General features: G+C 50.7%; 9 protein-coding genes across 9 annotated transcripts; 3 read left to right on the forward strand and 6 right to left on the reverse strand.

Annotated features, from left to right (window-relative positions):
* Nucleotides 1-48: 48 nt before the first annotated feature.
* Nucleotides 49-700, forward strand: T310_9527 (H(+)-transporting two-sector ATPase; the record flags this gene model as incomplete). The annotated part of the gene is made up of 3 exons (XM_013467969.1): nucleotides 49-363; nucleotides 434-523; nucleotides 587-700. Coding segments are annotated over 3 exons (519 nt in total), but the record flags the coding sequence as incomplete, so codon positions are not given.
* A 631-nt stretch (nucleotides 701-1,331) lies between these two features.
* On the reverse strand, nucleotides 1,332-2,679 carry T310_9528 (uncharacterized protein; the record flags this gene model as incomplete). The annotated part of the gene is made up of 5 exons (XM_013467970.1): nucleotides 1,332-1,357; nucleotides 1,400-1,428; nucleotides 1,712-1,917; nucleotides 1,973-2,509; nucleotides 2,599-2,679. 5 exons carry the CDS (start codon nucleotides 2,677-2,679, stop codon nucleotides 1,332-1,334), a joined length of 879 nt encoding a protein of 292 aa, XP_013323424.1.
* A 776-nt stretch (nucleotides 2,680-3,455) lies between these two features.
* Nucleotides 3,456-4,463, reverse strand: T310_9529 (Protein kinase regulator (Mob1); the record flags this gene model as incomplete). Its single annotated transcript, XM_013467971.1, has 4 exons — nucleotides 3,456-3,697; nucleotides 3,757-3,890; nucleotides 3,947-4,040; nucleotides 4,094-4,463. 4 exons carry the CDS (start codon nucleotides 4,461-4,463, stop codon nucleotides 3,456-3,458), a joined length of 840 nt encoding a protein of 279 aa, XP_013323425.1.
* A 779-nt stretch (nucleotides 4,464-5,242) lies between these two features.
* Nucleotides 5,243-7,834, reverse strand: T310_9530 (Intracellular protein transport protein (Sat1); the record flags this gene model as incomplete). The annotated part of the gene is made up of 2 exons (XM_013467972.1): nucleotides 5,243-6,132; nucleotides 6,181-7,834. The coding sequence occupies 2 exons, from the start codon at nucleotides 7,832-7,834 to the stop codon at nucleotides 5,243-5,245; spliced, it is 2,544 nt and encodes an 847-aa protein (XP_013323426.1).
* Nucleotides 7,835-8,453: 619 nt separating this feature from the next.
* On the reverse strand, nucleotides 8,454-9,272 carry T310_9531 (Required for respiratory growth protein 9, mitochondrial Precursor; the record flags this gene model as incomplete). The annotated part of the gene is made up of 1 exon (XM_013467973.1): nucleotides 8,454-9,272. One exon carries the CDS (start codon nucleotides 9,270-9,272, stop codon nucleotides 8,454-8,456), a length of 819 nt encoding a protein of 272 aa, XP_013323427.1.
* A 686-nt stretch (nucleotides 9,273-9,958) lies between these two features.
* Nucleotides 9,959-11,500, reverse strand: T310_9532 (uncharacterized protein; the record flags this gene model as incomplete). Its single annotated transcript, XM_013467974.1, has 3 exons — nucleotides 9,959-10,832; nucleotides 11,167-11,243; nucleotides 11,495-11,500. The coding sequence occupies 3 exons, from the start codon at nucleotides 11,498-11,500 to the stop codon at nucleotides 9,959-9,961; spliced, it is 957 nt and encodes a 318-aa protein (XP_013323428.1).
* An 888-nt stretch (nucleotides 11,501-12,388) lies between these two features.
* T310_9533 (beta-1,6-glucanase) lies at nucleotides 12,389-14,004 on the forward strand (the record flags this gene model as incomplete). Its single annotated transcript, XM_013467975.1, has 4 exons — nucleotides 12,389-12,629; nucleotides 12,680-13,279; nucleotides 13,331-13,532; nucleotides 13,593-14,004. 4 exons carry the CDS (start codon nucleotides 12,389-12,391, stop codon nucleotides 14,002-14,004), a joined length of 1,455 nt encoding a protein of 484 aa, XP_013323429.1.
* A 1,009-nt stretch (nucleotides 14,005-15,013) lies between these two features.
* Nucleotides 15,014-16,457, reverse strand: T310_9534 (Glucan endo-1,3-alpha-glucosidase agn1; the record flags this gene model as incomplete). Its single annotated transcript, XM_013467976.1, has 3 exons — nucleotides 15,014-15,693; nucleotides 15,761-16,313; nucleotides 16,374-16,457. The coding sequence occupies 3 exons, from the start codon at nucleotides 16,455-16,457 to the stop codon at nucleotides 15,014-15,016; spliced, it is 1,317 nt and encodes a 438-aa protein (XP_013323430.1).
* Nucleotides 16,458-18,902: 2,445 nt separating this feature from the next.
* T310_9536 (WD repeat protein) lies at nucleotides 18,903-22,201 on the forward strand (the record flags this gene model as incomplete). The annotated part of the gene is made up of 3 exons (XM_013467977.1): nucleotides 18,903-19,442; nucleotides 19,502-19,773; nucleotides 19,831-22,201. 3 exons carry the CDS (start codon nucleotides 18,903-18,905, stop codon nucleotides 22,199-22,201), a joined length of 3,183 nt encoding a protein of 1,060 aa, XP_013323431.1.
* Nucleotides 22,202-23,381: the final 1,180 nt, after the last annotated feature.

A 23,381-nucleotide genomic window follows, 5' to 3' on the forward strand; every position in this document is an offset into this window, starting at 1 on the left:
CTCAATCAAGCACGATCCGGCTAACAGTCGGTTCTTTCGCACGTTTAGTACACTGCTTCCGCCAAGACTTCGTCTCTGGAGCAGGTCTCCAAGGCTCTCGCCCAGCTGGGTGAGGTCTTCAAGAAGGACGCCAAGCTGACCTCCATCCTCAACGCCCCGACCCTCTCCGCCAGCGACAAGCAGCAGATCGTGCAGGAGCTCCACAAGATTGCCGGCGCCGACAAGGGCGACATTGTGAAGAACTTCCTCAACACCCTGGCTGAGAACAACCGTCTGGGCCTGTTGGAGGGCGTTGTCGAGAAGTTTGCGACTCTGATGAGCGCGCACCGTGGTGAGATCGAGCTCAGCATTACCAGCGCTCAGGTGGGTGAATCACGTCAATCACTCTGGGGAGAGCAACTTGGATTTCCGGCTAATGAGTGTGGAATTGCAGGAACTCGACAACAAGACCATCCAGCGCATTGAGAAGGCTGTGGCCAAGTCTGAGTACAGCCAGGGCAAGAAGCTCAAGGTGGTGACCAAGGTGGGTTATTCCATCCCCTGCTACTGTTATACAGAGTGGTATAAACTCTGCTAACCTTCCCAGGTTAACCCCGACATCATTGGAGGCCTCATTGTCGAGATTGGCGACCGCACCATCGACCTCAGCGTTTCGTCCAAGATCAGCCGACTCAACAAGGCTCTGACTGACGCTCTGTAAAAATTAAGTTGCCCTACAAACCCTTTCCTTGTCATCCGCATGATGTATCCAATTGTGTACTAGGTTTCTAGATTTTTCTTTCTCTATACAGTTCCAATTTCCTTTGTCATAGCATAGTCTTGAGAACCCCCAGAAAAGGAAAATCGGAAACTAGATTTACAGCCAGCCAGCCATTGTTCTCGTCGACATCAGCTGCAGCTGCAGGTTGCAGCCAGTAATTGCCAGTTTTGTAACCTGCGCCTGCGCCCTAGTCATTAATGACTAACGGACAGACAAGGAGGGGAGAGAATTGTAGATAGATAGTCAGCTATATGCAGACATATGGACTGTATGTATGTATGTATGTACGTGCTGTACATGTATGTATGTTGTACATACGTCATGAAAACTAGTTAGTTCACTAGTTCATTGATAAGGTATATTACTTACCTAGGTAGGTAGGTAGGTAGGTAATTTCGGGGCTTTTCTCCCTCTCACTCTCTTTTCTTGCTTCTGTTCTCATTCAACATTTGAAGAAAGGGGCAAGTAAATTGAATTAAATATTCATTGAAAAAAAAAGATATCTATGGCTTTACGGCTATGGCTCTACTCTATAATCTATTCTACATATTTATTTATTAATTAATCTGGTCTAGAATATTCCGAACTGATGTATCACTAACATTTCTAATATATAGGATTAATACTGCACATACTTACCCACTTGGCAGCAATGATCATCATCATTTCTTCGAATATAAATCATTTTATTATTATTATTATTATATTATGTCCAGTGTAGACAATTGACTATTGTTCCGCCGATTGGTTTGCTCCGGCAGGGGAATTGGGACTGACTGCATATCGTTCATAATTAAAAAAAAACGGAAGGGTCTCCTGTCCTTTGCTTATACTTTACTAACATTACTGACTAGATACCAGCTAAATATGAATCAAATGAGAATCGGTTCCAACAATGTGTTAATCGTAAGCCCTACGGAGTACATGCGTTATACATACGTGCATTCTTACTGACTCGCCTTATTATTTTCCGGCAGAAAATGCAGCGGCACAGGCTTCCCCCAGAAATCGCACGGATTGAACCGCCAGGCGCCCTTGTTATAAGCCCCGAACCAGTACTTGATCACGTACGGCAGAACCCCCGGCAAAGGTGGGAAGTTGTTGCCTCCTTCGTAGGTCTTGTCGCATGTTCCTAGCACGCAGGGGAAGACGTCGTACTATAATAAATCAGTATCACTTCGAATGGTCTTTTTTTTTGGCAAGGTACGATACCAGCAAACTGATGTTCCCCGTCGCCTTGGCCACCTGCTCGGCCTTATCACAGCAGGCCCGCAGCCCGTCGCTGTCGAACTCGCCTAGAGACAGAAACACATCAATCTCCTCGTACAGATGTCTCGTCAGGCTAGGCGCGAATGCATCGATGATGCTCTTCATTCCTCCTCCCTTGCCGTCTTCTTCTTCCCACCGGTACTCTTCAGGCTTAGTCTCCTGCGCATACCGCAGCAGCCGCTCCAAGCCCGACTTGAACTCCTCATGCTGGCCCTTCGGCCCATCCAGCAGCCCCGGCCGCCCCGTAAAGGCCTCGATCTCAGGGAACATGCACGTCTCTTCCGTGTGGTGGTGGTGTTCCACCGTCTTGACCCACGCCGCGACGTAGAACAGCAGGTCGCGCACGTCCTGCTCCGAGTACCCCAGGGATCCCGCTGGCGAGATGTGCGGCGCTTGAAGGATGATGGAGTTGAGGCCCCGGAGGAGACAGTTGTGTGAGTAGGCCATTTCGGAGGCTAGGTAGATGTAGGAATGGGAGTTCTATTAACGCATGTTAGTATACACACAGGCAGGTTCGGACAGTATGTAGGAAGGATTGGAGAACTTTAAAGGGATTATTATTGACATACAATATCCAACGTCTTGGAAGGCGTAGGAATGAGCTTGAAGGGCTCATCTGCCCATGGGGCTGCTGACGGTTTGGTGGTCATGTTTGTGTTGCCAGCACCTCAGTCAGAGAATAAGATTATGTTTCTATATAGATTCTCCTGACAAAGGGGTATCGTATTTTTAAAAGAATGCTTAACGTTAACGTCAACAGCATCCATGACGAGTCACGACCTCGACATTCATTGAACAGCTGACTGGGTGCGTGGCCTGCGTCAGATAACAAGAAAAGCAACTAATAACTTCCTGCAGCCCGGGTCCAACCAACAGTTTACCCAAAGCTGTCCAGTGAGCAGTTGGCTGTTAGTTACTAAGCCGTCGAACCATACCAATGTCGCACACATGGTTCGTCAGCCTCGTCTCGTCTCAGCCGCACTACGACACGACACGACAATCCTTGCCCAATAATTAATAGCCGCTTAATTAACTCTTCCTCAGTTGAAACGAGCAGCAATAGCATCAGGAATTATTACTCATGGCAGCGCCCTTGTAGGTATGTGCCTGTCCATCCACTTCACTTTCTACTGGTGTAAACGAAATCAGAAAATCATACGTGTGTATATGTTATAGATTCCGACGTGCTCGTTTCTTGGATAAAATGTATCATACAATCCGATTCATCGATCGATTGCCCTGCACAGCACAGAACGCCAGTGTATTGCCTGCAATCCCGCAGAAAGAGTTAACTGAAACAGACAAAAAAAAAGGAGCATAACAGTGAATCGCCCATCCATCCGTCATCCGTTCCCAAACTCCAGGACCAAATGCATGTAAATATGCGTGTATGCATGAGGGAAAAAAAAAGAGAGAAATGTATTGGTCAATCGCTGCGCAGCATACTGTCGACCAAATCTCCCAGCGGGCCCCAGAAATCCTTCCCGCTGGCCAGGTTGTGCTCATTGATGAACAGGACGTAGTGTTTGAAACTGGTGTTGAGATGAGGCTCCAATCCTAGGTGCACGACTACCGGGTAATGGTGGCAGTAGATATGGGCGTACACCCGATACAGCCGTTTGAAGATCTGCCGCAGGAGGCTTGGGAAGGTCTTTGGGAATGGTACACCTAGAACCAGAATTAGCTCACGGTATATAAACTGCATACGCAGCGCATAGGATGCATACCCATTCTGCTGGGGAACATCTGCTCGTTGTCAATGTTGCCCTGAACCCAACTCATCAGGTGCTCGATATACTCCGGTGCGGACATCTTCGTCGGCCGCTTATAATTCTCCGAGTCCTGCCACAGATACTCGAACCTGCTCTGCTCAGCATTCCCATCCATCCTTCCATGAAGTCTTCTGACGCGACTCACTCATCTGTGGCTTTCATCTCCGGGCACGTTTGCGGGGAACAAAACTCCGTAATCGACCCGTACAGAAGGTTGATTTGATTGTAGAAGTCGACCACTACAGGTATACGATCAGTAGGCGCCTTCGATGTGTCGCGAGTCGATGCATACCGTTCACTGCCAACCATTCATTGAGATCTTCTCCTTCGGGCAGCTTGACGGCCTTCCGCAGACTCCCACTCCCCAGAGTGGCCTCTGCAAACTGTCTCAGCTGGTAGCTGCTCGTCCCCTTGGTTGCAGAGCGGGGTTTGAAGGGGCCCTTCGTTCGCGCATTTCTGGGCGGTGTCAGCACATGCAGCGTCCCCTTGAGAGCTTGCACAGCGGGAGAGAGATAGGACGGAGGATCAAGAAGGGAGAAACGGTGATGACGTTGGGTATGGATGGTCTGGCAGGAGGGGGAGTCGCTGAGCGACGACGAGGATGATGGTGGGGGCAGCAGGCTGTCAGATGACATGGCGACGTTGGGGTTGGATACAGACATTGTGGTGATGAATGAAGCCATAATAATAACCACCCAGGCACTCCACCGCAAGAATCAAGATCTCCTTTCGTTTTTAAACAACCTCGACAATGCCGTCAGTCCCTCTGTGTTTCGGTCGCGGTGATGTGGATCGCGGCTGCAACATTCCAGTCAGTCAGTCAGTCGCTCAGATCATACTGAAGCAGGCGCATGGCGTGCAAGATTCTGAGTCATACCTCGTAGTTTAACGACCAACCCTCGAGTCGAAAATTAAAGCAAATGTCTGAGGTTCAGATGGTAGATCATCTCTGGAACATTACCCTTGCGGCAGTCAGATGCCATCCGATGCGTAGACCTCTCCGCTCCAGCGCTGACCGCCCTGTTGCCCCGGTGATGACAACATCACGTGGCGCATAGAACTACTCCTCCATCTACGATGGCTCTACGTACTCCTTACTCTTCTTATCGACGTCGCTGAAGATGTGACTGCAATGGATGAAACTAGTGATACATATCTAATAGTTGAGCGTTGTCTCAAAATTGTCGTAAAGTACATCATCCCAGTGCTACGGCTAGTCGTGTCTACTCACTGATACGGACGTATGTGAAATCTCATCGAAAGCGAAAAGATGGTTTATGTTTTATGAGGTGATCTCCATCACTTCACACCTTGACCAAGGATATATAATGTACAAAGCTCCCATAGGGCAATTTGTCCATTGAAACAAACCCAGATTGCCTCATCCTGGAGGCGCCTTCAATACAACAAGCAACAATAGCCAGACAAATCCGTTCGTTCCTCATATATAGTATACCTGATTCTCTTCGGCTAACGGCTCTCGGACTGTCTCCCCATAGACAGTCAGGGGGATCGAAATTTCAAAAGACTCACACGGTAGAGTCTCCACTGATGAAAAGACGGAGCCCCTATCGTCCTCGCCAATGGACTCCAACAACCTGGCCCCCGACAGACCTGCTTCGTCATCACTGTAGGAATGCGTCGTCACAAATTCGAATCGCAATTCCCACTCGAGATTGACCCCGCTCGTCAGTAACGTCGGCGTAGCGGAGATCGGAATGGCGGGGGTGAATACGACTCGAGTGGAGAACAAGGTATTCTCAAAGTAGGACGCGTAGACGCGGCGCGTAGCTCGATAGATGCTGGCGCTCGATCGCATCGCGAGCGAAGGGTCAACCTTTTCTGACGTCTCCAGAGTTGCTCTCAACGAATAGCAAGGGAGCGCGGCATCCGAGAAGTCCACGGTCGCAAAGATCGTCTCTCCAAGGCGGTGGGAAGGACGATTGAGGACCACAACAGCAATCCGACGACCGTTCCGTGCAATTTCGAACCGATTCGCACTGCGGTTGGAACTGGTAATCTGATTACTGCGAAGGATAGCCAAATCGATGGCATCCTTGCAAGAGGGGGACTGCCTGGCTCGCTCTTGGCTCGGCGTTTTCTCCAAGGGTGTGGTAGGAGGAGGTAGCGAACTCCCGGGAGCATGTTGCTCCAAGATCTCATCAACATATGACAAGAATTCAGGGGCTGTGGTCCATATTGGTCCGCTGATGCTCTTGTCTTTCTGCAGCGGACGTGCTTCGTCGCTGCTGCTGACTTTTCGTACACGTGCTTCGTCACGGAGAAGTACGTACGGCATCATGAGATCATGGCCAAGAACATCTCCTCGGGCTTGGAACTGTCAGCTCGATTTCGGTATCGCCAGGATGGAGTACATACCGTTAACGCCACTGAAAACTCGGAAGGGAACGTTGATGCGGTTGACTTGCTGCACTTCCTTGGGGCCGCTAGGTCGCTGGGTACCAATTACCAAATTATAGGAAAACTTGATCGCTTTCCCTTTGTGGCTGGCAGGCAGCCCTCTGGGAAGCGTGAAGGAAAATGAGAACGATTTCTCCTCCCCCGGAGCGAGACGGAGATCGACAAACAAAAGCGACTGCGGTGTAGAGAGTAAAGGAATGGATTTGGAAGAGGTTACACCGCGCATGTCCCGGAGACCATTGAGGTCGCCGCTGGAAAGGAGACCACTGATGGATTCCTCAATCGCATTCCAGCCCAAGGCGCTCAAGAGACCACCATTGCGGCGAGTTTTCTCTGCCGCAGCGGGACCACCGGCACTGCTCCCCTGACTACCCACGACTCCTTTCCGCTTGACTTCTTCAAACACGGCCTGGTTGATCAATGACCCATCGACAGTGAAAGATGCACTGATCTGAGCATATCCCATAAGGAGGGTCAGGGAATCAGAAGACTTGCCAGTCGGTTCGACGCTGGAATAATGCCGCCTGTGTCGCGAAAGATTGGATCGCAAACGGTTCGGGCCATAGTTCGTGTATTCTGATTCAAGTGTCTCCGTCGAGTTATTGCTCAAAGAGTAGAATTCCCCGCTACTTCTGCTGCTTCCATTGACGCTGGAATTCGAAATGATCTTGGTAACCGGAGCCAAATGAGCCTGTTGGGTTAGAGATGGCGGTGTATCTCTTGCGGAAGGTCCGGAAGGCGGACGCGTTGCAGTTGCAGAACTTTCATCATTCGTCGCTGTAGTAGAGTGGTTGCTAGTAGGCTCATTCGGAGTCGGCGGAGCTGGCGGGAACTTGAAGTCCGTGGGGAAAGGCATCGCTCTTCCTCGGGGACTTCGTAAGGAATCGGGTGGCGCTACAGGACTGGCTGCGCCAGAACCCGGACGACTGGGTCTGAGGGATCGATCTCCATCAATTCTCAGATTCGCAATCGAAGGACTCAAAGCAGACTCGGCTGAGTGCAGCCCACGTGTCGGGGTCCTGCCAGCTTCACGTATTGTCAGCCAAAACAGAAACAGATCCTCAATGGATTGATATTTAGAAATACCTGGTGAAAAGATCTCCTCGGGACCTGTAGACCTCCTCGGAAGGAACTGAAGGCTCGCGGACCGGCCATGTCCCCAGGCTGGCCGAGAACGACTGAGCTGAGACGGCACCGGCGTCTTCTCATTCCCTCCATCACTCTCTATGGACAGAATCGACACGGATCGCTTGTGCTTGTGGCCCGATGAGGGCGGAAAGCTATGAGCGACGCCTAACGGCGAGCTCAATGACGCCGACGCGCGGTGAGAACGATCGAACGTCTTCTGGCGAGGAGTTTGGGGAAGCGAGCGCCTGTTGCCATTGGCGAACAGGGCCTGCGGAGACTTGAGCGCGAAGTAGCCGTCGCTGTTGGAGCTGCCGTTCAGGGACCGTGAGGCCTTCCGTTGATGAGGAGGTTGTTGAGGTCCGCTGCTGACGTCGGGGGTTCCATTCTCTGCCACGTTCTTGAATGTGATGATGCACTCAACGTCTTCTCCTGCGAAGATCGTCTGCTCTTTCCATTTCACAGAGACCTGTATGTCCGAGGGCATGGCTACCGTAGCAATGTGGTTCACCGCATTTGCGGGTGACGAAAGACGACCTCAATTCGGCAGTCTGCAGATAGGTAGCGGTAGCGACGCAACTAGACAGTCGGATAGGGACCAAAGCTGGCCCTGGGCATGCTGTTAAAGGGGGCGAATCATTCCCAAAACAACGGACGACGATGAAAGAGCTCAAGGATCAAGGCCGACTGAATGCCGTTCGGGGGACAGCACGTCAAGGGTGGAGCTCATCTCAGGCGTTTGTTCCTGTTGGACTCCGCAGACGCGATCGTTCATGGGGGACGGACGGTGGCGCAAAGGGGAAAAGTGTGGCTGGAGTTCGGCGCCTCAGGCAGAGCGCTCCGGTCTCGACCACTGTTGATTTTTTTTGCGTAACAATTTCAACATGATCTGTTGCGATTTTTTTTTTGATTGTGTTGGAAAATTTATTCAGATGTCCACGAAAATCGTATTATTCAAAGTCCACGGGAAGAAACTACGGCCAGGCTGAGACAAAGAGATTCCAATTATATGAACAACCTTTTGAAATTAACCGCGAGAGTACTGTACAGGGGTATAAACAAAATTATTACAGACCAAAACTCGTGCGCCATGTCCGAGATAGTTACTAATCTTCGTCCAAAATGCGAGCATCCGAGAATGGCTCAGCGCTCTTCCGCCTCGGCCTGAGGCCGAGCTCGACCATCTGACTCCAAATCCTCTCGTGTCGCCTGCGCCATCGCCTGCGGCGGTCCTCCATCTCCTCTTCTGACGGCCGCCACTTGCTCTTCAAGATCCGTCGGATGGCTTCTGGCGATACCTTGAACTCTTCCGCGAGGACAGGTGTGGTAAACTTATCAGGAGCGCTGGCGTGTAGCTGACGGATCCCATCGATAGCGTCGGGGGACAGCTTCTTGGGTGGATTCCAGCCTTCTGGGAACTTCCTCTTCATGGCCTCTTTATGGAGCTGCCATGGCTCCTTCTTTTTCTTCTTCGTTTCTTGTTGCGTACGTTTCGCCGCGGAGTCTTCATTTGCATTTTCTGCCTTCTGAGACTTCCCTTTCTCGCGCGTTGCCTTTTTCTCCGACTTGGAGGCCGCTTTTGTAGGTGTCGATTTTGATTCCTCGATACCAGACTTAGCCCCTTCTACCACATTATCCTGTGCCGCATCTGTAGAGGTGTCCCTCGGCTTCTCAGGCTCGGTATTGCGAGAGGCCTCGGAGACGGATGGCTGGATCGACGAGTCGTAGGACGCAGGGGAGGAGAAAAATCTTCTATGGTAGGGACTTTTAATCTGGGAACATCGCGTGTAGGAAGGGAAGCGGCTGCTCTGTGTAGCAAGAGACCTCGGTCGGACTTGCAAGTAGGGGGCGATTTCAGCACGTAGAATACTCTGCAGTACGTTGGACAGTGTGAATCCTTTGGACACGACGCAGGTCGATGACATGGTGGAGATGTCCTCCAAAGGAAAGATATTGGGTTAGACAATCAAGCCCTGCAGGCTGGAAGAATCGCGCCGAAGATGTTCAATATTGATGATGGATGAGGAATGGCGAGTTTTGGTTCTGTAGATCCCCGGCGGGCTTCGGACAGAGCCTGAAGCTATCAAAAAAGCTTGGCGCCGCTAAGTTAACTCAAGGAGCTTATCTAATGAGATAACCGATAACTAAGTTAACTAGTTAGTTAACTAGTTAACAGTAACTATCATGAATGCATCTTGCATTGTATTAGTCCTTTTCTCGTGCGCATTTCATGAGGTATATGAATTCTACAGAATTTTGCAGAAAACCAGGTTGAATCCTACAATAATATTGTTTGTGCTTTCCTGATAAGACTCTATACTTAGTATGGTTATTCTTACTGTACTTACAAGCCTTACAGGTCTCGCTTGGCTCGACCGGTTGAAGAGAAAATATTTACCTGGTCTATGCCAAGGATTTTCTCCCATGTAGTCTATTATCTGCTCTTCAGGCGGACTTCCTACTTATATATTCTGCTAATATGCAGTATGTTCACTTAATCTAGCCACCGAAATATTAAGAAATTTCTCCTTAAGAAACCTGTCGCATTCTATTACAGCAACTATAAGGACGGGTCACTCGCAGAAGAGAGGAAATATGTGTAACCAGTTGCCTACAGGCCGACCCACAACCAACGAGTCCAATCATCAAGATCCTGGCTACTGAACACAACATCCTGCTCAACTGGTGGGTTGGCAGGGCGGTCGAAGATTTTGTCAAATTCGAGACGCAGAGGAGTCCCCTTGATAACGGAGGGTGTGTTGGACTGATCGATTGTGATTTCTTCAGTCAGAGTTGGGAACGCATTCGATCGAAGGCAGGAGCTAGTTTTCGTAACAGGCGCTGCTCCTGGGACCCATTTCTCGATCTTAATTGCTTTGATAGAGGGCCGGATCCAAATCAGCAGAACGATGTTGACTTTTCCGGCCGAGTGTTCGATCCACCACCTGGCATCAGTATGTAGGCGTGGCATTGACTCAGACATTCCTGCCTCTATAACAAGGGTTGGCCAATCTCCCTTATTCGACCTGACACGCAGGTTCTTCCAGGAAGAATCTCCTTCCTTTGAAGAAGCATTCTCACCAACATACTTCGTAGCGCCATATCCTGCGAATTCTTCGGGACCAAGCTGCATTGCTGTGACAGCACGCACCATACGCTCTCCAAACATGCAGTGAGCTCTCTCGTGAACTTGAGAGGGGAGCTTAATGATCAAGGTCTCTATGTCACCAAAGTAGGTGAAGCTAACACCGCGCCCAAGATCCACCCTATGCTCTTCGATTGTCTCGAATTGCTTCGGAGTGACGTGGCTGAAAGAGAGATGCTGGTTTTCGTCTCCATCGCTCAGTTTCTTGTACTGAGATGCAACGATCTTCCTCAGATCCTTAAAGGTCGAGAACTTGACTGGAGGGTATTTCTCTGTAAGCGCCAGCTCAGAGGATGGCGGGACTGGTAGCATCATGGCGGATGAGGACTGATCAACAGAACTGGCCGTAGTTTTCTTAGCTGCAGTGAAAAGTGAGGAGGACTAGTACTGAGAGAAGCCATGTTAAGGTTTGGTAGAAGGCAGCCTGATAGTGATGTCAGTAGACGAGCCTAGAGACAAGCATGCGTTGTTGGTAGAGAATGAAGGTTTGATGAGAGTTGAAAGATCTGAAAGTTGGAGTGAGATCGATGGAAGAACTCGAATTCTTTTTGTGGGTGAGTCACTGGCGAGGCTGACCCTAAGCCCTAGGCCATTGACGAGTTGCAGGCAGCTGCTGACTACTGTCCATAACAATCCCAAAACAAGCAGGAACGGATGTCAGAGTCACTTCTCACCAAACCCCATACTCTGGAGTAGGCTGTCTCGATCCGTCCCGTCCCGTAATATCTACTCTGTAAACTGCACGTGGTGACTACTATTATTTATTATTACGTACAATTAAGAATAATAAATAATAATCTACGAAGTACTCCGTAGGTAGATTTTTGTTTCGTTTTGTTTTGTTCCTCAAGTTTATGAAAGGAAGGTGGTAAGTTTAGTCCCTTGTAGTCCCTGCATATAATTACCCAGGCCCACTCGACCCCCGATGTCACCTCATGACGCGTCAGAGGCCCAAGCCAACGAAACCAACCCACCAAATGAGGAATGTGATGCCTAAATTACAGGCATGGTGCATCTGACAATGTTTAATGGTGACTGCAGTCCTTGCACAACTACAGTGGCTTCAGGAAGTTGTCAAAAATGGAAAATGGTGTTGAAACTTGAAACTTAAGAATATTCTAAGGTTCACAGGATGGCTAACTGGGCAGTACAATAAATAAGCACTAATGCAAGTTGCAGCTTTTTATTCTTATTTAAGTCTGTGTACACATGAATAGTCGTTAAAATGCAGCTGTGCCTAGCTCTGGCATATTGCTAACTTTGCACTCTGTACTCTCCTTGCTATTATGTGTACTGTACACAGAATCTTGATTCTTCTAGCCTTGGAGGCTTACTCAGACCCAGACTTCCTAAAAGATGAGACAATACTAAAAAAGCCACAGGAGTCAGGACCGTAAGATTTAAGAGCCTCTTCCGCAATATGTCCGAAACGGCGCTATTCCAACTTCCTGTCCTTGGCACGCTGCACCATTGACATGTGCCCAATCTACGTCTGCACTACAGTACACATCCGGCCCCATGACAAGTTGCATCACGGCATTCGGTATTTAGCAGAGGCTGCAGATGTGCGGGGTTAGTTACACCTTAACCACCCAGCAAGGTTGTATCGCTTGTCAGGGTGCATTGATTAGTGCCCTTTTCAATGAGCTTATTTAGAGATCTAACTTTGCTGGCAACTTAAAAGCATTTTAGCATTGATGAAGGCTCCACAACTGGGGTTGCCATGCCATTGCCATTGTATTGCCCGTGGGAAATGGATCTGAGTAAGCTGACACTGGACAGGGGCACGGGATGCCCAGCTGGGGGCCTTACCTGGCCTGGCTGTACGGCATATAAGATGGCGCCGATCCATCGTTCTGCTCTCCTTCCTTCAAGGAAGGCGTAGCAAATAGCAAAATGTTGCTCGCGCTGCAACTCGCTGGCCTGCTGGCCTTTGGATCCCCTGTGTGGGCTCGTCCCCGTGCGAGAGCTGTCACAAGCCCGCAGTCTTATGTCACCTCCTCCGATGGCGTCTACAACCTGAGCTCTTATACGGCCCCCGTTCAGGGTCCAGGGAATCCGAACGGTGCGTCGACATGGAAGCTCGCTGTCGACGACACCGACAGCGGGCACAAGCAACAAATTACCGGTTTTGGCGGTATGGTCTTCACCGATCCTTGTCGTGGACATATCACTAAATGCAAATAGCGGCCGTCACCGATGCCACTGTATCGGTGTTCTCGTCCCTGTCGTCCGGTCAGAAATCGGCCCTCATCGCTGAACTGTTCACCACCACTCCTGACGATGGGGTCGGTTTCAGCTTGATGCGCCACACCATCGGCGCCTCGGACCTGTCTGCATACGCCTACTCCTATGACAACGGCTCCAGTCCCGATCCTTCTCTGGCAGATTTCAGTCTGTACAGCCCTGGCCAGGACATGGTGAGTCTGATAGCCGACTTCGCGTCCGCAAACTCGGCCCTCAAGCTTCTCGGTTCGGTCTGGAGCCCGCCTGGGTGGATGAAACTGAACGGGGTGATGTACGGCACGACGGATAACAACAATCTCAACATGGACTACGCATCCTCGTACGCAAATTACTTTGTCAAGTACATCCAAGCCTTCGCCGCCGGAGGCGTCACCGTCGATGCGATCACAATCCAGAACGAGCCACTCAACAGCCAAGCTGGGTATCCTACCATGTACGTCTCAGCGGACCAGGAGACGCAGCTCATTCAGGACTACGTGGGACCAGCCTTGAAGAACGCCAATCTCGCGACGGAGATTTGGGCATATGACCATAACACAGGTGAGTGGGGAATCATCTCAGTCTTATGGGGACAGACCTAACGGGTGACAGATGTGCCGTCGTTCCCTCAGACGGTTCTCGATGGTGCTGGTGACTACGTCAACACAGTCGCCTGGCATTGCTATGCGACAAACAACAACTGGGATGTTCTGACGCAGTTCCACCAGTCCAATCCTGACGTGACCCAGTACATGACTGAATGCTGGACTTCGCCAACGAATTCGTGGGATAGCACGATCGACTTTGTTATGGGGTGAGTGATGTGTTGGAATTTGAACTTTCTTTATTTTCTTGCGATCTAACCCTTGTGCAGACCAATGCAGAACTGGGCCTCTGGATCCATGGCCTGGACTCTCGCAACCGACTTCAACTACGGCCCTCATCTCCCCGGAGGGTGCACGACCTGCCGGGGACTGGTGGAAATCGACACCAGCGCGGGGACCTATTCCAAGACGCTCGACTACTACCTCATGGGGCAGTTTTCGCGGTTCGTGCCGCGGGGCGCCATTGCGCTTAACACGACGGGCAGCTGGGACTACGGGAACGACCAGAAACTCGAGGCGATCGCGTTCTTGAACCCGGACAGCTCGCGGACGGTGGTGATCGAGAACACATTCGGCAATGAGGTCTATGTGACGGTCACATTCAACAGTGGGGAAACGTGGAGCGGACCGTTGTATCAGCAGTCGCTGACAACGTGGGTGTTGCCCCCTACGAGTGGATGATCGGCAGTTCAGGGACAGAGAGAGCTAGGTAATTAGCCGGGGGATATGGAGGGAAAGTCCGTCATTATTATTATTTTCTTACTGCATGGAATTAGCCTTAGGATCAGTTTCCTAATTGGTCAGGTACTCCGTACTGTAGGTACTGTACAGAGTAGTGATGCCCAATGGACAGATACACTATAACTTTTTACGGAATTAAATCTCGCTTTGCTTTTGACTAGCAAGCAACCCAAAGTTTGAGACTGTCAAGTTGACAGTGGAATTTGAAGCCTGAATGGTGGAAGGTTGGGGAAAGAAAGTCTACTAGTATCCATTAGTGTGACTCTAGTTAGAATGTGCGGGGATTGTTTACACCCCGCATAGCAATTCAATTTCATCGTTTCATCTAAGGCATCGCACTAGACAATAATAGATTCTGTTTCTTCTTGATTCTTTTTTTTTGTCATTTTTCACACTTCTGTTATGATTACTCCGTACGGAATATTTTGTCCATAAACTGGACTTCCCTTATCAGGTTTAGCAATCCTGTGATGTACTCCGTATTGTTTGGCGCAGTTCAATCGCTATCAAGACTCTGTGGATGCTACTACTGATCCATGAGAATGATTTGTCTATGCCAACATTTCTGTCTACAATAATGCCATACTGTCGACCTAGAGCTGAACAAATAAGCATGTTTGATTCTTTCACATCGCTCTTTCTTGATCAATGTAAGCCCTGGAATGTACATACATTATGTGATCACGTGAAGGGACAAGGATGGCCCTGGCTGTGGGGATTGTGCCCCGCTTAGCAACTTCATCGTTTCATCTTTAACGCAACTCCATGGCATTCAACTAGCCAACAGATCTTTCTCGTTTCACTATATACTTGTTATATACTGTTTCTGAGTTGCTCTCTCCTCGTCCATATACATATGAGGCCAACAACTGCAGACTCGTGTGCTGTACTGTACATGTATGTATGTCTGTATGTTCAGTTATGGCGCTGGACCCCTCCAGAAACTCACTTAGGAGAGAGCAGCCACCACATAGTTATAGTTGCATAGTCCCGTCGTCTGGGCCTGCACATCTTTTGTCCCAGTGGCCGAGATGATCGTCTTGTTGGAGCTGTCCACCACTTCGACGCGCTGTCCACCTCCCGCCTGCAATCCGGGCACCGACTGCCCGTTTAGGCCCGCATTGGCCGGGAACGACCCAATCTGCTTATTGTTGCTATACACGTTGATCGTGTAACCTGATGCGCCCTCCGGAAGGATGACGGCGAAGTTGATCGCGTCCTGCGCGTTCTGCCAGCCCGACGGTTTCCCCATGGGGTCGGGCGAGCAGTTCGCCGTCGTCAGGAGGGAGCGGTACCACATCACCCCAACAGCCTTGCCTCCTGCCGGCGTGATCTTAGAGATGTCGGTGACGTTCGATTTGTACGCGTTGATGAATGACGGCAGGACCTGCTGCCATCCCGTGTGGTCGAAACCGTTCGCGTAATTGCCAATGTCAGTGCCGGCGATCTGCTCCGGCCAGAAGTTGCCGACGTAGTGGCTCTCGCCCGCGTCGTTCCAGGTGATCAATTCCACAAAGTCAGGCTGCAGGGAAAGCACCTGCTCCATGCGGTCGAAATAGTTCAGTTCGCCGATGCGGTACCAGTTTTGACCATCTCCGCTCATGTGTTTGAACTGGAATGTGGAGAGGGCTGTTCATATACATTAGGGTTATTCACACGTCTAAAGACAGGACTAGAATATCGATGTTTAACTTACGCATCATGTACACTTTATTTGCTGCGCGAGCCTCCTGGAGAGCAGCCTGGTCTACCGAGTCGCTGACATTGACCTTGCCCGCGCTCACCTCTGGCCAGGCAGACTCCCAACCAAACACGCCGTCCGCGACAGTGAAAGTGTTGAAGAAGCCGTTGGGATAACCACTCCAGTTGTCAAAGTTCGGGACGAAGAACGGATTGATCCCCTTCGCCTGCAGGGGCTGCCGGAACTTGGAATTCCAGTCGTCGTTGCTGATGGTCCCTCCGGAGAAGGTGCTCACGAACGGCCGCCCGTCCTGCTGGAGATACGACTCGTTCGCGGCGTACTGCTCGATTAGCGGCAGGAGCTGCGACGGATGATTGAACTGCGTCATGTCGAAGGAGAAGAACAGCTTGAAGTTGCTGCCGGCGTTGTTGGCGGCGCTGAACAGGTACGAGATGGCCGACGTCGCCCAGTCGTCCATGCTGGGGACATTCAGCGCGAAAGCATCGAAGCCGGCGTTGATTGCGTCTTTGACGTCCGTCACGGCTTCGGTGGCTGTCATGGTGCCCACCTGGGGTGATGTCGTATTAACGATACGCACCAACTATATCCAAGTCAACCTCCGACATACCATATAGTGGGCGAAGACGGCCTTGGCTGCCGCATATGAGCTACACACAGGGAGAGACAGAATCAAGGAGCGTGGTAGGCGCATGTTTCCAAAGAAGGAAACTAAAGGAAAGGCGAAACAACGAAACAAGAAATGACTATTCTTTCCAGCCAAGTGTAAGGAGTGACAGTAGTTGTTCACGTCTGACGAGGGCTACAAGCAAGCAAAAAACAGTGAGACAGTCGGTTGAAGAGGGCTCCATATCGCCGCCAGGGAGATATTATCCCTTATAACCATCCCTCCAACACGTTCACCTGGTAGCCCCAATTTTTTTCCTCCCCGAACATTCCCACGCTACGATGTCTGGCATTCTGACTAACGTCGATCATTAACGCTTGTTGACTGGTTGAGGAATATGACAGGGAGGAGATGATCCACGGGTGGTTTGGGACTCATGTTGGTTCGGTCCATGAAGTTTAATCCTATGGGAGCTGAAATGAACCAACAACGCCAGATCGAGGCAGTTCGTCATACGGCCTTAATGTTATTGTCTCCACTCCTTTCAAAATGCAACCCATATCGGTATAATATCGGGCGAAGTGAGAGAGTAGCGAGATGAACGGCAGTTGGTGATCTACGCTTGCTTATTTCAAGATCCAACAGCAGCGAATCGAATCCCTGCGCGCCATGTCGACTGAGCAGGGTCACACATCGTGTCACGAGGAAGCCAATCGCAAATGAGTTCTGTAGCGATCGCGTGGTGGCTCTGAGGATAGTTCTACGGCTCAGGCAGATGCTTATTGACCCAGAAACCGCCGAAAATCACGCGGACCATAATCACTCCAGTATTATCATTGTACCAGGTTCAGGCGAGTGAACCAATCAGGATGCCAAGCTGGGAAATCATGGACGGTACGAAGGCCACTCCGTCCATCACGACCCATGGGTGCAGCATGGGCTTCCCCAGGTTTTCCAAGGTTGATCACCGCATAACAGCCGAGTCATAAGACCAATAAGGATGCGCACCTGCGGTGATTGCCAAAGTGACGGTTTAATGCCGGTGCCACCGTTTCCTCGCCGTCGGTGTTCCGCCAAGTCACACGCAAAGAAGTAAAATGTAACCCTCTGATAACGAAGAAAAAGCTAAGATTGTGTGACAGTCCTTGTCTTTATACTCAGTACTGTACTCCGTAGATGTCATGTCATGTCGGTTTATTATTCCCCCACATTTTTTGGTGTTGGTCGGCATCCCGATTTATTAAGTGGGTGGAGACGTGACTGGAATGCTACCCTGAGGAATCTGCCAGGTTTCAATCAGCAATAGCAGGCAGATCCCACGTGTTTCAGCCTGGATGAAAATTGTTGCCCTACTACTACTACTACTATTATTATTATTATTACCATCATCATCATCATCATCATCATCATCACACGCGTGAGGAAATATCTGTCCTTGCAGATCGTTCTAGGAAGTAAGATCGTAGGGAGGAGGAATACATATTGGCCTGGGTCTTCCTTGATGCTGCCCTTGTTGTCCCTTTCGTCATGCTCTTTTTCCTCCTCTCTCTCCTTCCTCTGTTCCTCCCTTGTTCGTTGTTGGGGCCAACACCCCTGTTGTTTGAAGATCTACGATCTGGTTATGCTGTCCGAAAAGGGTAATCCTGGCAGATAACCGCCAGAAAAACAAAAGAACTTGTGGTAGCGAGGTACGGGTTAAATAAAGGAGAAACGGACTCACACGTGATACCTCCAATGCCCTGAAGATAATATTAATCTCCTGATAATCTCCTTACGATGCCTCCTATCGACTCTGCTCCATGCGTTCCCTGCTGTTGGGTCGGCCCCACTGGGGACTTGCACAGGCCACTCGACGGGTGATCGTCTGCTCGATGTCATCCAAGGGCACAAGATGAGACCTCCTGCTCAACGTCGCGTCTTCGAGATCAATTGATCGCAGAGACACATCGCAGCGTCTCGACGAGAGATTGACAGGTCACCAGCGTTGACGCAAGAGCACCCCTTTTCTCCGATCATGGCCCAACAGCCGCAGGGCCGGGAGCTAGGAGCCAGCCCTAGGCCGCATCTGGTTGGCCGGCACTCAGATTGGGGAATGCACCAAGCCGACCACAGATCCAGTCGCTCCTCCACAGCTGCACAGCTCCGTGTTTACTGCTCTGCTCGCTCCACGCCGCCGATTTAATCATATCCCTTGTCTTCTTCTTGCCCAGTCTCACTTTCGTCACTCCTTACCTGGTTCATCCTGGCTTCTCCGCTGACGACTCGCCGCTGACGACCCTCTCGCTCTTTGTCCCGACCGCCTATCGCTGTCTCTACCGCCCTTTGTTTACCGCGTCCACCATCTCTCCCCGCCCTTTTCAGCCCTCCGATTCTCCCTTCCTCCTTCTCGAGCGACTGCTGCGACCATCTCCACATGCAGACATTCGTGCCCTTGCCTCCCTGCTGATCCTACGGTCGAAGCATAGTCCCAGGTGGAAATCGCTCTCGACCGATGCAGTCTCCTGAAATGACCGGCTCATGTACTTGGATGTGATGGCAAATAACTCGTGGAGCGCGAAAACCAAATTGGCAGCAGGGCCGGGAGCATCGCTCAAGATCACGCCGTCAAACTCCCCCGTACTGAGACCGGGCACGCGATCCCCCAGGACGTCCCCCCATCAAGCAACCCTCTCCCTTCAGACGGTGATCGGCACGACGACGGCGACGCCCAATGGCTTCTCTTCTCATGAACCAACCCGATCGTTTGCCCTTTGTGTCGGCTCCGCTGCCATCCTGGCCGAGATCGATGCCGACAGCACCGTCAGTCAGCGTTTCTTCCGGGCCCGTCCGACGGCGACGCCGGTCAATCCGGTGACTTCGTTCTACAACCAGCAGCCGGCTCCGACGACCCCGGATAACCGCAATAGATCTACTCCTGGCAGGCTGGGTGCCAGTGCGAGTTGCTATGGAAGCTCTCCGTCAGGCGACTGGGCCGATTCGACTGGTTCCAGGACATGGACGTCCAGAGAGAGAATAAAGGCAGTGACGAGCGTTGCAATCAGTCCGAATGGGCGATTCCTAGCTGTGGGAGAGGTGAGAATTTGGAAATAATTTATATACACGAAGAATTGCACTGGACTGACCTCACACAGACAGGATATAACCCCCGTGTCCTGATCTTCTCCACGGCGAAAGATGCCCCACGTGATGTTCCGCTGACCATTCTAACTGAGCATTCGTTTGGTGTCCGCGGTCTGGCGTTCAGCTCCAATTCGCAATATCTGGCCACGCTGGGCGACATTAATGATGCCTTCCTCTTCGTCTGGGCCATCAACCTCCGAACCGGAGCTGCTAAGCTCCACTCCACGAATAAGTGCACGTCTTTTGTCCGCGATATGTGCTGGATGGGCCAGACTCTGATCACGTACGACATCGCTCGTCCCGTGCCTTTTTTCGAATCTAAATACTGATTGACTGGTAGGGTCGGAATACGACATGTCAAAGTCTGGAGACTCGCCGATGCAGCATCAGGGTCTCCCACGAAACCGCGTCCCAATGGTGATGCCTTCTTGAACTCCCCAGGCGCAGCTCCCAAGGCACTTTCCGGGAGAAATTGTCTATTAGGCCCTCTTGGCGACCATACTTTCACCTGCGTCTCCAGCATCTCGGACTATGAAGCTATCATCTGCTCTGAGAGCGGTGCAGTCTGCTTCCTAGACGACACTGAGGGCGCCCAGAAGTTGACTTGCGTGAAGCGTCTCGAGTTCGGCGTCTACTCCATAGCTGTAGACTCTGAGACGGGCACGGTATGGCTAGGCGGTCGGGGCAGGAAAACATTGAAACTCCAAATTGAAGAGCTACGGGCAATGTTGACGTCTGTATCGCCATCTCTGAATGGCTCGAATGATACAGGAAGTCCTAAGGGGAGATTACCGGCCATCATATCTATGGGATTTCTCTCAACGCATATGGTGACGGTGGACTCGACACGAGCGATCCATGTCTCCCCTATCGATGCCTTAGGCAGCGACGACGACCAAAGTTTCATGGAGGCATTGATGCCCGCCCACCGGGACCCTGTTCTAGGGGTCGGACCGCTTAAAATGCCGAACGCCCACGATGCGGACTTTTTCACCTGGTCTTGTGAGGGAACTGTCAACTTTTGGAATCTGCAGGGCAAGTGCCAGGCGACGAGAAAAATTGAGCTCGAGCAGCTAGGGACCAGCGATGATGAGGTTTCTAATGAGCTTAAAGTCTTGCGCGCTATTGAGGAGATGGACTCGTTCGTATCTGGTGATCGATACGGTGTCCTGAAGGTGCTATCCGCGAACCCGTGGAAATGCGTCAACGAGGTGCGAGCTCATGGCGGTGAGGTGACTGATATTGCCGTCCTGTCGTGCCCCGGTCATTGTTTGGTTGTGAGTTGCGGTCGGGACCGGATGGTCCAACTTTTCAAGAAAACAGAGGAGGCGTTCGAGTTGATTCAGACGATGGATGATCACGTCGGCGCCGTGGGGCGTGTGCTCTTCATGAATGATGGGGAGCGATTACTGTCCTGTTCCGCTGATCGGACAGTGATCATACGGGACAGGGCGACGCGAGAGGCGGATGGATCGATCATTACCGCCTTCATACTGTCGAAGGTCATAACCTTGAAAGTGTCGCCGGTTTCGATGACATTGGCTCGTGATGACCCCGACACCCTGATTGTCTCCACGATCGATCGGCAAATACAGCGATTTGATGTGTCTTCGGGACGACATATCCACTCATTCAGAGCATCCGACCCAGAGACAAACGATGCGGTGGTGATGAGCTCGTTGATTGTAAGCAGTGAAATTCCGGGACACAGCCCGCGACTGCTTGTTGGAGTCTCAACCACCGATAAGTCGATCCGGGTCTATGACTTTGATAGAGACACGCTCCTCACCCGGGAATTTGGACATTCAGAAGGCGTCAGCGATGTGATGCTGTTGGAAAGCAGACCATCTGATTCCGCGGCGGGCACCAAGCGGACTTTGATCAGCACCGGTCTGGATGGTGTTGTGATGATTTGGGATCTGTCCGTCCAGCAGCAGCAGGTCCAGGAGCTTTCTCAGGCGAATATCCGCGAGGAGGATGAGACACCTGCGAAGGAGTTGACGGCAGCAAAGCCTCCGCTTCGCCGCATTCTCTCAAGGTCCGAGCTCGCGGGATTCCAGCGGCAGGACAACCCGGCAGCTACACCGACACCGGTGCGTGATCAGTCGCCGCCCCGAATACGAAGGAAGGGATCTCGGTTCTCGCTGGCTCCGCCGACGAACAAGAATGGAAACACGACAGGGGGGGATACACCAAGCCCTTTGCCTGCTAGCCGGCGCTCTCCAGCATCGGTCATCTCAGACGGCAGAGGAAGGTCTCCTTCGCCTCCGAGCCCAAAGGCTAAAGTGAACGGCCTCAGCAGGACTTCGAGCATCAGTAATCTGCATCGCCCGTCATTGGACTTCCGGTCACGAACGAAGAATACAAGCGAGTTCGGAAGCTTGAACATGTCAACCGAGCAGGTTTGCCGCACGTTGCGGGCGTACCGGAAGAAACTCAACGGGTCTACCGAGTATCCACGTTGTGCAAAGGAGTTGCAGCGCGAGCTTGATCTCACAATCCACGCTTTGGGTGAACGGGCAAAGAGGCATCAAGCGAATGCGGACACGGAAAACGATAGCAGCGGCAAGGAGAATGAGAAGAAGCCCGAACCGACTCCCAGCAAGCCACCAAGGATTGCTAGAAGAGTTCCGTCCACTCCGGTGTTAGGCCAGAAGGGATCCAGAAGGATATCGAGGAGTCGTTCTCTAGACGCAGACGGGGAGGGGTGATCATCTATCATCTCCGGCACTCTTTTCATCATTACGACTGAATTTTTTGAATTTGGGTTGACGGTTGGCTGGAGCAGGGATGGCTTCGGAGTAACGTTCTTATATTCACTCTTTTTTTTCTCCTTTCATTTCTTCCATGTTTTCTCTACAGTGACAGGGCGTGGGATAGGCCCGGTGGACTTGATTGCATTGTGCTGGATCACGTTGGGTTAGGGTTTTCGTCTTGATGCGATTTCGTGGTTGATTGCTTTGTGTACTGGCGTTGCAAAAGTTCCAAGGTCAAGCGTGTCACTGTCGGCCTGGTTTTGTTTTTTCGTTTCGGCTCTTGGGGTTTTAGGAGCCTTGGCGATTCTTTTTTTTTTACTTAATACCGATCATTTTTATGTCCCTTTCTTTCGTTTCCTTTCATTCTATTTCTCTTTGCTTGCTTGCGGAAGAGGGTTGCCTTTTTATTTATTTTTAATTCTTTTTTTTCTTCTTTCGCGGGTTTTTCATGTTTGACGCTTCACCACTTTTTTTTACCACTTTTTTTTCTTTTACCCTCTTCGTCTTCTTATTAACTTTGTTCTTCTATTCTTACTAGATAGACCTTTTTTTTTCTTACTTAGTTAGAAGATACCCGCGTTTACGGACCTTGAGCATGATTGATTGATTGATTGAGATGAGAAAGAAATCCTTGCTCGAGTCAGTCCCAGCACAGCAAGCGAGCGAGCGAACCCTCTGCCTCTACCTCTCTCTCCTTTCTGGAAAGAAACTGGAAGAGAGAGAGAAAGGGAGGGAGGGATATCCATACGCACTTGCTCGCTCGATCGAATGTCATTGAATGTTGTCATTTTTCCATCTTCTTTTTTTCCCCCATCTTGTAAACGTTTCTTTCTTGTTTTCGTATCCATCTGCCTTTGAAGAAGATTCGTAGTTTATTTGTCTAGACTCTAGACACTCCGGTTTTTTATTATTCTGATATTGAAGGTGGGTACAGGTACCTATGTATGTATGTACATACTTACAGTAACCTAGCTAGTCACCTATGTATCTAGGTAGCTAGCTAGGTAAGTAGGCAGGTAGGGAATTCCATTCTAAGTAGTTGATTGATTAATCAGCTTTCTTGATTGAACAGTTGAATTGAACTTGCTCGATACAATCTCCCAGCCTTCTTTTTTTTTTGTTTCTTTTGTAACTC

Source organism: Rasamsonia emersonii, assembly GCF_000968595.1.
Source record: "Rasamsonia emersonii CBS 393.64 chromosome Unknown ctg1118621762150, whole genome shotgun sequence".
NCBI classification, from domain to species: Eukaryota; Fungi; Ascomycota; class Eurotiomycetes; order Eurotiales; family Trichocomaceae; genus Rasamsonia; species Rasamsonia emersonii.